This window comes from Cydia fagiglandana, chromosome 17 (assembly GCF_963556715.1).
Source record: "Cydia fagiglandana chromosome 17, ilCydFagi1.1, whole genome shotgun sequence".
Classification (NCBI taxonomy): Eukaryota; Metazoa; Arthropoda; class Insecta; order Lepidoptera; family Tortricidae; genus Cydia; species Cydia fagiglandana.
The window spans coordinates 3,030,138-3,045,494 of record NC_085948.1 but is presented as its reverse complement, the minus strand read 5'-3'; the positions used below and the strand labels follow the sequence as shown (position 1 = coordinate 3,045,494).

The 15,357-nt window shown below is 37.3% G+C and overlaps 1 protein-coding gene and 2 long non-coding RNA genes across 4 annotated transcripts in view; 2 read left to right on the top strand and 1 right to left on the bottom strand.

The window, feature by feature from the left end:
- LOC134672975 (uncharacterized) overlaps window positions 1–4,144 on the top strand; it is a 234,413-nt gene extending 230,269 nt beyond the window's left edge. The window contains exon 7 of one of the 2 annotated variants that reach the window (XM_063530934.1): window positions 648–4,144. In XM_063530934.1, the coding sequence (XP_063387004.1) occupies window positions 648–728 (81 nt within the window). In that variant the 3' untranslated portion in view covers window positions 729–4,144. The remainder of the gene's footprint in view (window positions 1–647) is intronic. The other variant, XM_063530933.1, reaches the window with a different exon arrangement.
- The window catches only part of LOC134673006 (uncharacterized), a 92,728-nt gene extending 88,584 nt beyond the window's left edge, over window positions 1–4,144 (top strand). Inside the window, exon 2 of the long non-coding RNA XR_010099401.1 lies at window positions 2,146–4,144. This is a non-coding gene — a long non-coding RNA (uncharacterized LOC134673006). The remainder of the gene's footprint in view (window positions 1–2,145) is intronic.
- The window catches only part of LOC134673004 (uncharacterized), a 503,466-nt gene that overhangs the window by 377,168 nt on the left and 110,941 nt on the right, over window positions 1–15,357 (bottom strand). The gene's annotated exons all lie outside the window — the stretch shown is intronic.

The following is a 15,357-nucleotide window of genomic DNA, read 5'->3' as shown; positions in this document are numbered from 1 at the left end:
CTGGTGAAGTATGCATATATTGTGCTTCTTAATTGCTAATCCATCTTTTGTACCATAATTTATGCATTTGATTTGATATTTGAAGCATTGCCTCGTTAGTGCTATAATAGAAAAATCTCTATGTCTAGTGATCACGTGATGCTTTGTATAGAAAATGCAGTGTCGGACGCCTCAGTCCGGACCCGGACCATTCTAGCGTAAGCCATCCTTAAGCCCCCCCCCCCCCCCCCAAATCTGGCGTCTTTCGAGCGTCGGCGTCTACAATTCTATGGCCGACGTCGACGCAACGTCGACGCAACTGGGCAGCGACGTCATTTTCCATAGCGTTGACCAGACGCCGACAGACGCCGACGCTCGAAAGACGCTAGATGTGGGGGGGCCCTATGTGTACAAAACGTGGGAGTTTGAAGTTATCCATCCTCAAAATAGTCGGGAACCCTGATGACAACCTTTTCGGCGAGTCATCCGTTCATCGGGTGACTCGCTATTAGATATGAAAATCACACGGTTTAGGTACCCCTAAGTTACTGACTCCACAAAATCAGTAGCTTAGGTGGTAAGGCGTGTGGGGGCAAAATTTCAGTCTATACTTACGAAGGTCAAGTTAGTTGTTCATTCTAAAACATTTATTCTATTTCCAGGGGAAGCAGCAAGTGGGCCGCAGCAAAAGCAAGCGCGACCTGAAGGCAGAGCTGAAGGGGCGCGCCAAGAGCTGCTGCGTCATGTGATCCGGGGCCGGCCACCCCTCGCGGTGGCCGCACGACGTCTAAGCCATCGCGAACGCTTCTAGATAAAGCCTAAGCGCCGTTAGGAAGAAAAAAGCTGCAAAGTTAAGCGCCGTTAGGACGAATTCAGACGATAGAGAGCTGCAAAATGTTTAAAAAATGTGGTCATAACTTTTGCCCAAGACGTCTTGAGTACTCTTGAGCATTCGTACGCAGGTCTAAGCGCCAAATGCGAAGAATTCAAACGTTAAATAGCTGGAAAATAGCAAAAAAACGAGGCCATGATTTCTTGATACATATGTAAAATTCTAGAAGATCGAGGCTATTGCTTTTTTCCAAAGCCTGGGTCTTGAGCATTTTTGACTGACGGTGAGTCGGTGACATCGTCATTCTTGGTCTGATCAGTGATGTTAATAACCTTTCCTGATGCTATCAAAATCTTTGTTTGAAATGTTGGCTCACAAATTAAATTTTAACGTGTGAAAACTTAAGTTTGACTTTGATATTTCAAGTTTGGAATGTAAATTAGGTAATTTAAGAATTCAATGTATAAAGTTAGTTAAGTATTGGCGTTTGCCGTTTCGACGATTGGATGGACTTCCTTGAGAAATATCAGTGAAACGAAGGTGCAATCTAAGAAGCTATTTGGGAGTAAAAGGAGCCTGTGATAATCTATAATAGGAAATTCGTAAACGAAACTCTGTAGGAGGAACAATTATATCGTGGGCGCTTAAACCATATTTTTAGTGTGCTTAAAGTTAAGGTTAAGCGACGACGATAGTCGTTCTCTTCTCGAAAAGAGTCGAAGAAATTTTAATAGGATGGTTTGAGGCACATAGGCGCTTTGTCAGTGAAATTAAAAAAAGTAGAATCCTGTCTAAAAAGTGTTTTTCTAGATATGAGACACATTCGTTTTGTCGCTTAGAGGTTTTGTGTACCTCAACGTTGTTGGAGCGGAGAAAAAATCTAAAGCGTCAAAATAATGCAAAGTACCTCTTGCCTAGCAATGTCACGTGAATTATGTAATATGTAAATATACGAACGGTTAAAGTGTTGAACGCAAAATACCTAGTTCGTAAAACTTGTTTAAATCAAAAAGGTACTGAAATTTTATTTAAATGTCATAGAAAAGCGACAGCGTAATATTCTAATGAAAAATGTAAAAAGATAATATGTAACGGAAAATAAGTGTTTTCATATACAATAAATATAGATAAAATACTTAGTGTTTTTCTATTATAACTAGCATTTTCAAATTGGTGTATAGCTATAAAAATTACGAGTTATATTTTTTTTTTGTAGGACCAACGTTTTATGCGCTGTATAATAAATTGGTAGAAATCCTCCTAAGGCCCAGCCATACAAAAGAAAAATCCAGAATTGGCCACTGAAATTTGACCCTTTAGTGCAGGGAATAAAGTTGATTTTGGTTTTGTTTTAAAATTGAACGACACAAAACAAATGCGACTCTGTTCCAATTGAATATGATTTAAATTTCATCGAACTGAATAAGTACTATAGGTAGGACCTTGGGCCTTAGGAGGATATTAAATGTGGTTGTTTGTCGATGCGAAGCGTTTTCTTATAGTTTGTGATATACATACGTAAAATAATTAAAATTATGATGCACAATGATGGACAATACAATTAAATGATGGTCCAGGTGTAGGTAACCACGTCCATGTTTGCTACGTTAGATTTTGTACCGTAACGATGTTAAATTTAGTCTTTGATGCCTGCGACTCAGTGCATTTCAGATTTTTTATTTGTTGATTTAATATTTTGTGTAAATAAACCTCAGTCATAGCCTCAACAAATACTTCTTCTTCTTCTTTTATAATTTTAATATGTTTGTCGTAATTGAATGTACCTTACCTACTCGTATGCATGCAAAATAGGCATACTACAATAACATTTTTACTAAAGCAAAAAAATGTGTTAAGTGACAAAATAAGTGTGGAAAATGCCTGTTTTTAGATCTAATGACAAGCTATCGACATAGCTACAATGAAAAAAAGAATTTTCAATAATTATAATTTTATTTAAGTAAACTTTAGCCCTGATCGTTATTACTTTTGTTTTGATTATTTTTCATGTAGTTAGTCGATAACAAGCTTTAAATTCAATGTTAGCTTTAATTACTGGGTAATGTTATGTATACCTATTTAAATATAGTTGTATCGAGGATATTGCTTTTTTAACTTAATCATAGTTTTCATTAGATGGTTCTTTAATTGTTAAAATATTTACATATCACAATACAGCTACATTCTTAAATATTAAGTTTATCGTTTTTAAATTTCTCGTCCCTATAACGTCGCAAATCGCAACATGACAAAATGGTTTAAAAGACATTTTACAGTTACTGATAAGTGATAAGTAATATCAAAAGTTTATCCGATCACAGTTAGGCGCCAATAAATCAAATAACTTAAATATTCGTCCAATTTTAAATTAACAATTCTTTTAAGCGCCATTTTTATAGTATATTAAATAACGTCGCTTAAACCATTTTGGATTTCTTGTACGATTGAAATTTCAATGCAATCTAGTACTAAACTCTTCACTAAATTTTCAGAAACATAGGGTTACTTTAGCTAACGGTTTAACCGTTGCGTTTAAAAATAAAATTATATAACATCAATTTTAATAAAGTTATATAAAAAACAAATTTGCCTTAGGCCTTGCTAATTGTTTGGTAACAATCTTCGTGTAATTTAAATTCTTATATTTTTAGATAGAATTCAATATAAGTTATTAATGTTATTATAATATATCTATAATTTATATAAAGTTAGTTTAATATACTAATAGAGCGGTGATCATAGTGTACAATACGAATTGTGTCGGGTCTCGGAAAAGGCACGTTTGGGTGATTGTATTAATTATCATATTTAAGACCCTTATGGTCTTATTCTACCCTAAAGTACCTTTTTCTATGGTACGTCACAATCACGTAGTTTGAAATAATGATGTGCCGTCGCAAATTGTTCCTAAAATTGCGAAATAACCACATTAAAAAATCTCGGAAAATCTCATATTAGGGAATAAATTTTCGGTTTCTAAATAGAAAGTTTCCTTATTTCCTATAACATTTCTGAAAATATTTCCAACTTTTTTGAAACTTTCCACAACTTGAACAACTGTAGTTTTAACAGTATTGTAACAGTACGAAAGCTCTAATATATTGCTGACTGTACCCCTAACCCCTAGTAATATACCTATGGCGTCATATTGGATGCGGATGCACACCGCTCATGTGTGCGAGCAGGACACCGCTGTACACTTGCATAGCGCTGTCTTGCTCACACACCGAAGCGTCTCTTAATGTACACAAGTTTTATATTTTAACAGTTGTTGGAACTCTGCTACTTTGGATGTTGTCTCTAGACTATCAAATATAGCGTTCAGTGTTTTTGAGAATTGTGTTTTATTTACAAGCCCACAAAGTCCTATTTCAAATGCCAAGGAGGATATTAGGGTAGGTACAGTCAATCGTAAAAATATAGGTGCACTCATCATATATTCAATTTTTTTTTGTGTATTATAATTATGTTCTATTAATATCAATTTTTATTATAAAAATATAAAACTACTTACACCAAATTTTTAATAAGGATATCCACAACGCAGGCTTCGTCAGGTGGCTACAAATGCAAATCCGCAACATGCTTCGTCCAAAACAAATGATGATATCCGCAATATTCAAATTCATCATTAAAGTGACATTCCATTTCCAACTGCAGCTGCAATACTGTTCATTTTACTATGGAAACGCGTCGCTGTCATTGTCAATTTCCATAGTAAAATGAACAGTATTGCAGCTGCAGTTGGAAATGGAATGTCACTCTTATACTTATCTTTATTTATATTTGTTATATTGCACTCATCGTACTCAAAAAAATGTCCCATAGCTCTTATATCAGCTAATTAACTATGGGACATATTTTTGAGTAAGTTCTATGCACCCATATTTTTGCACTTGACTGTACCATCGAAACCGGAATTTTGCCGAGACCGAAACCGAACCGTGGGCCGAAACATGAAATATGGGTCAAACAGATCACTGTGTTACGTTCTTTCCTGTGGACATACACAAAGTTAAGGGCTATAAAGGTTAATTTTCTTATTTAACCCTAACCCACGTAAAAAGGTCCTCCTTTTATTTACAGAACTATGATAAAATCATTACTTACATGCCCACAAGCTGTTAACTATTGCCCACAGGAGAGAAAAATGTACAGTTCGCGCGAACACGCTAGTTTTCTCTCCTGTGGGCAATAGTTAACAGCTTGTGGGTATGTAAGTAATGATTTTATCATAGTTCTGTAAATAAAAGGAGGACCTTTTTACGTGGATAAGGGTTAAATAAGAAAATTAACCTTTATAGCCCTTAACTTTGTGTATGTCCACAGGAAAGAACGTAACACAGTGATCTGTTTGACCCGATTATAATGATTATTTACGCCGAAATCTGCCGAAAATGAAACCGTTACTTCGGTCAGACACAAGAGGATATGTATTTAATTTTATGTAAATTTAATTATATAGTTAGGTACTTATAGGTATTAATAAAATCTAATTTCCAAATGAATATTATCAAACTAGAATTATATTTAAGGTCGGCAACGCGTATGTAACACCTCTGGAGTTGCAAGCGTCCATAGGCTATGGTGACTGCTTACCATCAGGTGGGTCGTATGTTAGTTTGCCACCGATGTGATATAAAATAATTTGGCCAAGCCCGAGATAGCTCGAGGCATTTAGTGTTCCGTACGGCTACCATCAGTTTGGCATTGACATAAACGATATCGTGAACGTAATTTACTTCCTATAGGTATATCTCTTTCGCACTAATATGTCAGTATGAGCGAGATGCATAGAAAGTAAATTACGTTCACGCCCACGGTAGCGTTTATGTCAATGCCAAACAGATGGTAGCCGTACCGCTCGCATCGTTACATTTTACAGAGGTTGTTTGCCTGTTTTTAGGATACCGTATTTCAACTACACACACAATAATAGTACAAAGTGTCTAAGTGCGAAGGCCGAAGGCCGAGCTTTAGCAAAATGTCATCGCTTTAGCACAGAGCAATAGTACAAGTGTCTTAATGCGAAAGCCGAAGGCCGAGCTCCGCATAGGGCCGAAGGCCCGAAGCGCCCAGGATGTTAGTATTATCATGCCGCGATCAGAAAGGGATTAGAAATAACAGATTTCCATACACTTACGTCAAAATCAATATGGATTGACAGCTATCTCAATCCCTTTCTAATTGCGATTCAGTAATACTTAAACACAGAACAATAGTATAAGTATCTAAATGCGAAGACCGAAGCCCGAGCTCCGCGTAGGGCCGAAGGCCCGAAGCGTCCAGGCTGTCAGTTCTGTGTTTAACCACTGACATCTTGCAGGCTTCGGGCCTCCGGCCTTCGCATTTAGACACTTGTATTAATTACCTGTGTTTAGAACTGACCTCCTGGATGCTTCGGGCTTTCGGCCCAATGCGACTTCAGCCTTTGGATCTTGCGACTTAGACACTTGTACTTAAAAATACTTGGAAAAGTAACGGGAGGCGCGCGTCTGTCGGACGCTTCGGATCTTCGAATCGCTCCTTCGGCCTTTGCATTTAGTTAGATTCTTGTACTATTGCTTTGTGTTTGAATACCGAAGTCGAGCATCTCGCGAATGCTTGATGTATTATAATAATTTAGAGTAAGCTTGGCCTTACGATTGGCGCACCACGATTTTTTGTCCTGCGATAATTTTGTCGCAGAAATGCAACGTATGTGTTTATATGTTAGTGCGCGCATATGCGACAAAAAAATCGCTGCGATTTTAAAATTGTGATTTGTCACATTTTTCCGCGATTGTTCGCGACGCGATTGTCGCAAGTGAATTGCAGCAAGCGGAGTTGTATGGCCCCGCGCGCACTATGATAATAAAATCGCCCCCGGCCGGACCTCAGTCGGCATTTCGCTCTCCAAACCCCAACATCTCGGCACCTGCATCTCCAATGGAGTCTCAAAATGAGACGCTAGATGTTGACCATTAAATTATGGAAATAGACGGGGATCACCTTTGTGTTATAAATGCTCAAATTCATACAGCAATCGCATATTAAAGACACGTTTCATGACAAGCGACTGGTACGAAATCCATGTTGAGAATGAACAAATCGTCGACTTTTTCATCGCAGTGCGCGCAGTGAATTTTCTGCGATATATTACAGCGCGATTCTAAAATCGTGTCGCAAAAATTAAAATCGTGGTGCGCGCTTGGCCTGTGATACCTTACATGTATACTCCTTCAATTTGAATTTAGAACTCATTACCTTAAATGTGTACTCCTTAAATTTGAATTTAGAACCCATTGTTTTTTTATGCCATATATATATAGACTTTAATATTATTTAGAACTGCTAAAAAACAAGATCGGCTTACTTTAAATATTTCGTCAATTTTACCTTTGTTTCTAAAAAAACTGTGATATTTAACTGTCATATACTATTAATGTCTTCCAAAATTATTTTCTCGTAACAGGACTGAGGGGCTACCGCGAAAACCGAAATTCGCAATTTGCGGGATCTTTCTCTTTTACTCCAATGAAGGCGTAATTAGAGTGACAGAGAAAAATGCTCGCAATTTGCGAACTTCTATTTTCGCGGTTATAGCCCTGAATCTTGTTGCTCACCGATCCGTTCAAAAATATACATAAGTACTGAATATAATTAATAGATATTATAATTATACAATTAATACAGAAATGTAATGGTACTTAATGAAAAGGAATATTGTGTATATTGTTTCGACGAATCAGATACTCTCAATAAAATCTATACATGAGGCCAAAGCTGTTCATAAATATTAAATGACTTTATTATCTCTATACGCCTTACTAACTCTATGTGTCCTATTGTGGAAAAAAAAACACAACGACAGTCAAGAACGGAATTCTTAATTTGAATTTTTCAGATTTTTGAGATGCCTAGTCCATTGGTTGGAAAGCCCGTTCGAAATTGAAACTTATTTGCAATATAATAAGGTCGTATTTTGTAGATGTCTCTCATACTTATAGTAGGCTATTGAGATAAAATTAAATATCCCACAAAAATAAGCAAGCAGGATTAAACTTTGTGTCAAAGACATAAGTCATAAATTTCAATGCCAAAGTTTTAACTAAGGATGTTTCTCGCTAAATATGAATTGACCAGTGTAAGCATCAGTTAGCTAGCCCTAAGCAACCAAAGGTCAAGCTGCAGTTGAAAAACTAATAAAGATAAAGTTAAGCTGATAATTTTCCCGCCGTCTCCATGCTTCTTTAAGTTGGGTATTGACTGGTCAGCTGCCTGTTAGCTATAGTTTTCGCGAAAATCGCCAGGACAGAGGTGAAAATTTTTGTATGAAAACTTGCAACTTTAAATGCATATTTTGACGAAACTATTGCAGTCTAAAATGAAGTCAAAATCAGTCCATCGACTCAATTTTTTGCAAGCTTTCTAATGGTACCCCACACGATTCTTACAAATGAAAAAAGTTTCAGCCTACCCCTCTCAACCCCCTAAATTCCCCCCTTTAATAAGAAATAAGCAGTTTTGACTTATTTACAATATGAGTGGTGGTAATTGCTATAACTGTTCCAAATTTTAGGTATCTATGTCAAACGGTCTCTGAGAAAAACGTATTTAACTGATTTGCAAGACCGAAGTGATCCCATAAGTGTTCCGTAAACAAAGTTTTGTACGGAACACTAAAAATGTATATAATAGTTCTGACAATTTTATAGCGTTATTTTATTCAATTAGTTAGGTATTTATTAGATAAATTTAATAAATTTATGTATCAAATAAAAATGAAACCTAATTGATTTTTTAATAAAGTTATTGCAAATATTGATATTCCTAATCTGCGAGTAATAAGCAATTTTGCTTAATCCAGAGACAAGTATGAATAAAGATTGATGGTCTGAACTGAAGGCACAGCGAGTGATCGTCTTGTATCATGAATTTTGAATATATTCACTCGTGAACGAAGATATTGAAGTTCATCGTCATCATCATCTCAGCCATAAGACGTCCACTGCTGAACATAGGCCTCCCCCTTATATTGAAGTAAATTTTGCATAAATGTAAATATTTTTGTTCATTTGTTTTTTTCTTGTTCTTGACATTCGACAATACTTAGGGTTTCCCTAGTTAAATTAAGTGTACCTGCTTATATTGACATTTTTTTATTTGTGACATTGTTTTATTTATTTATTTCATATTCTTTTATTTTTTCTTTTCCTGTTTTTAATGTACCTAAATGTTAAGATGACGATCTTTTAGCCTTTGTTTTGTTTTGTGTAAAATACTGTGTATTATTCTTTAAGAAATAAATATATCTAATCTAATCTAATCATAGTTGGGAGTAATTTTCTTGTATAAGATAGGTACGTATATATTTTGGAGATTAGGAAACGGCTCTTACGATTTCAATGAAATTTTCTATATGGGAATTTTCGGGGCGAAAAATCGATCTAGCTCGATTATTTTTGTGTTTTTATATGTTTTCCAAGCAAAGCTCGGTGTCCCAGATATTATTATTTATTTGCAACACAACTTGGTATTCAGATTGACAGTCTTCATATTAACCCGTCTGTAGAACCGTAACCAATCGTTTTCACGAGAAATTTGCATTTCTCGACTAAGCGCCACTTGCACCATTCCACTAACCCGGGGTTAACCGGTTAAACCGTAAACCCGAGGTCAAATTGTACTGGTAATCATGGTAACTCCAGGTTTAACCGGTTAACCCCGGGTTAGTGAATGGTGCTTTGTTGAAGTTATTGCGAATATATAAGAGGCTAAGGCCCACTTCTCTTATAGATTCGCAATAACTTCAACAAAGCTACAAGTCAAATAAATTTGCTGATTGCCCCGGGCTTGGAATGAACAAGTTTTGAAATTAACGTCTGACGGGAAAACAAGGAAATTCAGGATCTGTACAAACCTTCGAGCAACACCGGCTTCCGACACGTCGGAAGAGAGGAGCCTAAGCGATATCTTAAGCAAGCCACTGACGACCCTTCCAAATGGATGCCATTACAATGGATTCATCCAAACCGACGGCATCCTAATAATAAACATTGTACGTTTATGGCATTCACGGACCGATTTTGGATTGCAGCCTCGCTATTTGGACTGTTGGAAGGCTCGTCAGTGGCCACCTTTACTGTACAAATCGTTCTGCCATTTTTTGAGTCCTTTTATTTTTGCACTATCGCTTTCGTTTCAACAATAAACATTTAGAGAATGACTAAATAAATAAAAAAAGTCACTTTTTGGGGTTCCGTACCCAAAGGGTAAAACTTCACCCTATTACTAAGACTTCGCTGTCCGTCCGTCCGTCCGTCCGTCCGTCCGTCCGTCCGTCCGTCCGTCCGTTTGTCACCAGGCTGTATCTCACGAACCGTGATAGCTAAGACAGTTGAAATTTTCACAGATGATGTATTTCTGTTGCCGCTATAACAACAAATACTAAAAACATAATAAAATAAAGATTTAAATGGGGACGTGATTTTTGACCAAAGTTAAGCAACGTCGGGAGTGGTCAGTATTTGGATGGGTGACCGTTTTTTATTTTGCTTTTTTTTTTGTTTTTTTTTTTGCATTATGGTACGGAACCCTTCGAGCGCGAGTCCGACTCGCACTTGCCCGGTTTTTTACATTTGCTTCTTTGTGGTCGTGTCCCATATCCGATATCGGATCGGATAAGCGATGCGATTTAGCACTAATATGAGCGAAATGCATAGAAAGTAAGTCACCCAGACACAAGAGAATATGTCAGTGACAAACTCGTGGTAAGGCTACAGACATAGATATACGATAAAGATAAAACCTAAGCAGGCGTGGCTCACTCCGCGATTTCGTCGCTTTGCTACAGGTAGCTAAAAGTACATTCGTTCGACCCCAATTTTGGGGTTTGACATAAGCCGCGCGTGGCGCTGTCGCCGCCTAGCGGCCATATCTGTGCTGATCGTGACAGACGCGTTTTGTTAGAGAGTGAGTCTTCTGTACCTAGTACTATTATTTATTCTGTGACCTAAGTTACCTAAGTATACGGATTGTTGTACAAAATGTCTTATTCAAGGATATTTATTTCAACAACGCGATTACGATAAGCGTTACTTCCAGACAACAATGTAACTCGAGAGACGGTGTAAGTTGTGATTTATTTTCCAAGTTGGATGCCCCTCGGGGCCCTGGTGAGACCCGCTGACGGTTCATGAGAAACATTGCTGGAAAATATACTTAAATAAACTTATATATATATACTTATAGTCTGTATCTTTAGGTATTTAAATAAAAGTAAACAAAGGGAAATAAAAAATAACTTCTTTTTCCTCCCTTTTTTTGTTTATAACTTTTGATATTTTTTGTGTACTAATACACGCTTCGAATACATTTTTCTAGACATCATGACGAATCTAATGAGGTATCACACGTATTTTTAGGAGTAGTATCTTTATTTTTTACCGTTTTCAGGATCTCAAACAGACTATAAAGCTTATTGGTAATCCCTAGCAAAAGGCCCATTTAAGTAGGTCGCCCCAATTTCACATCGGTGACAGGTGCGACGAATTGTAAAATCACTATTGCTGACGTCACAGGCATCCATGGGCTACGATTACCACTTACCATCGGGCGGGCCGTATTCCTGCTTGCCACCATCATTGTATTATTTAAAAAAACTTTATTATATCGGAAAAAGACAGATATTTCTCCTGCGAAGTTTCTGACAATTGTCAAAGATTTAGAAGAATTGTAGGTAATTCTTGACAGGTAATGAGTTATATGTCGGAATTTCGTGACAATTGTAGTGTTTCTTGTGACAATTGTCATAAACTTAGCAAGAGATATATCTGTTTTTTTCCGATCTCATAAAGTTTTTTTTTAATAATACAATGATGGTGGCAAACAGGAATACGGCCCGCCCGATGGTAAGCGATAACCGTAGTTCATGGATGCCTGTGACGTCAGCAATAGTGATTTTACAATTCGTTGCACCTGTCACGTTGGTGAAACAGGGGCCTGGTTTGTAAATAGGGATGTACCCACACTGAGAGAAAAATCATTAGTAAACTAAACCAGGAATTAAAAAACAGTTCTGTACTGGGGGAAAAAATGAAGTTTAGTAATAATTATAGACGTTTCACTATTTCTGTAAAGTTTATTTATTTCTACAAACAGCTCAGTAATCCTAAATCTAATTTCAACAAACAGATATATAATAGAAATTGCAAGAACTAATAGAAATTGCAAAAGTCAATTTGTTCCTATTAGTTGACTCTCCTTGTCCCCGGATTAAGTTTATTTTTGTAATTCTAAGTGTGTTTTTGTTATCCTTTTCTCTCAGTGCAGTGTCTTCTGCGTTTTATGACTCGATTGTACAAAAACCAAACTAAAGGTATCACCGCAGCGTTCTATATAAGTTCCGTTTCCATTTTATCGACAAATAGGAACTGTTTTCACCTTAACGTTCGAATGTGAAATGAACGCGAGACGGAAGTAACGCGGGACGTCGCGCATCGCAGCTCCGGACGGAGATGCGGAAAAAACTCGGACGTTGGTGCGTTTTCTCCGCATGCGAGTCCGTTGCTCCGCGTCTCGCAACGAGACGCGGCGGCAGTATGACAACCGCCTAACACATCGAGTGACGGGAACCCGCTGGGCGGGCTCTCTGTTCGTAGTCGCTTTCCTCTACAAAGCGGGAAAATGCTGTCGCCTACGAGCGTATAGCGCTACAAAAACGTTGGAAGTGAATGTCTTATGGCTCCTCTACACGATTGGCCAACGCCAGCCACTCCAAGGGACGCATTTATGCGTTAGAGGGAGCTTGTGATATTGCTATTTCATTCTACCGCATGGCTGCGTCCCTTGGAGTGGCCGGCGCTGGCCCATCGTGTAGAGGAGCCATTAAAACGAGAACGTAACTTCCATTGTATGGGAGCGCGTTTTTGGCGGCGGGTTCGACATTTTTTAGTGCGCTACAGATGCCTGATTACATAACTCAAAATCGAATATAAAAAATCAAAACCTTATCAATTTCATACAACAGAATTGGCATCCTTGCCTTTGTACAATTGAACATTTTATAGAAACATCGTTTACTTCGCGTATCGGACGTGTCTAAAGTGGCAATATCGGTGCGAGTCGTCAATAAATATTGTCAGTAAACATTGACGTAATATGGCACGTACGTACAATGCAAGAAAATGTGAGTTTTATTGCTTGATGGGAAACTCTAGAAACATACTAAAATTGTACAATAAGATTTAAGAACGCACTGAAAACTGTCTGTATGTAAGTATGTGTAAGTATTAACTATTTTTTATGCCGTTATAAACTTTCAATTAGGTTTAACATTTAAAAAGTACGAGGACAAGTAAAACTTAAGGTGCCGTATGTTCAAAGAGCATTCATAACAAAAAAACAGTTAAAATTAATGAAAAAAATCTGAATAAAAACCTCATGCTACGTTGCACCACTCGAAGATTCTGTAGAAAATAGTCCATTCTAAAAATAAAGACTACACTTAAGTGTTGCCAGGGCTCTACTTTTTCCATGTTTTTATTTAAATAAAATGCAAATGTGTCTGCATATTAGTTTTTTTTTTAATAACACGACACGAGCACGGCGGTCACGTCGCGAGGACCCTAATATTGTCACGGGTGTTTCGGCGGAATGGCCGCTCGCTAGGGTTGGCAACTTTAAAAAAAAATTGTAACATTTGAGACATGTCGTAAAATAGCAGATAACAGTCTGGCTGGCCCCACCTAAGTCAACTCTTCCCTCGAAGATGTTTAAGTTTAAAGGAATCGATCGAATTCAGAATAGACCAGGGGGCCAATTTTTGAAATTCGACCACTCGATTTCGTGTATTTCGTTAAATGATATCTCCACTACTAAGCGTTTAAATTCAACTAATATAATTGCAATCGAGTGGTCAATACCACTAAATTCCAAATTTCGATCGCTCGTATTTCAAAAATTTGCATTTCGCCGTTTTCCACCGATTTTCGAGTGACGAAATCGAGCGATCGAAATTCAAAAATCGGCCCCCAGATCTCCTGCTGCAGTCTTGTAGCGTGACATTAAGTACTGCCCCCAAATGTCAAAAAATCGAGCAGCAACATCACATTTGTGGCAACAATGCAGCTCACTGTCACGCTCCAATAATGCAGCAGTAATGCTGGTGAAGTCTAAATAAATGCGAATTGTACCTATATTCAGCGTATCACATCGCAACTCACATTAAACAGTTATGGAGTTCAATTTTTGCCTGCTCAAGTGGTCACCTGTCTGAAAGTTATATTTTAGGTTTAAATTTGGCATGTTAGGTAGAGTAGAAAGAGCAAACCTCCTAGTTGATACAGGCGACGTTACGTCAACTATATATGTATATCCAAAAATCTACTAGGTACCAATATATCTGGTTTGAACAAAACTTACAGTTACCTAAATCGGGCAGATACCTAATAGGTTCTGAATTTGCAAATTTTAGTAATTAACTGGGATATAAATACTTGTCTACATAATTTACGTCGTCTTTAATTTATGTGATACAGTATGACGAACGTATTCTCAAACTAAATACGCCATAACATGCATTATTTTCCTCATACAGAAAAAAACATGTAGGTATAGTAACAACTCAAAATGTCCAAACTTACTCGACGCGACAGCCCTAACGAACACCCGTGCGTATTGTCCCGGGCGCGTTTAATAAAAAGTTTTGCAGAATATTAGGGTCGCTAATAATCTCCAGATTATGTGATAAAGGCCCGGGCAGCATTCCGTGCTTGCACGTGTACAGAATAGCTTCCTCTCTCCTCTTTGTCTATGAGCACTATCCTGCCCTCCTAACAATAAGTGCAATAACTCATATTAAATTATCCATTAAATAATATACCTTGTTCTCATACAATATGTCGCACAAGCGACTGAGATTTCAAAATTAGTTATTGCACTTATCGTTAGGAGGGCAGTATCATGTCCCAAAAACTCTTACAGCCGTATTCGAACAATGAGATACGTCAAATACTAGATATTGAAACGATATGGATTAGATATGTCAGTGTCTAACAAGTGTCAAAAGTGACGTATTTGTTTGAAGGAACGTCAATTTTGACACTTGTTTGACACTGACATATCTAATCCATATCTTTTCTAGATCTATTAACTGACGTATCTTAAAGCTGGAATCGGGCCGTTAGTGTGAATAAAAATCGAAAAACAGTGCCAACTAGTGTTACCAAGAAAAGTCTGCAGCGATCTTGATAGCCCACGCAGCGCAAGTATTATTTTTTACGTCATAATTTCATATAAGTTTGACGTTTAATATTCACTGAGTTCATCGATATTTCATATAGAGAAGCTATACGAAACAATTAAATAGATAGTCCCAATCACAACGCGGACCATGCGACTAAACTTGTATCGTAAGCGCCGTGAAATCCATGGCGCTTATGCGTTTATAGTTCGTTTTTTTTAGCATTAGAAAGAAGTTGCAAGAAGGTAAGCGATCTTGACATGTCTTTTAATTGAAAAACGCTTTTTAAAAACCAAAAACTATTACTTATGAAAGCAGAAGA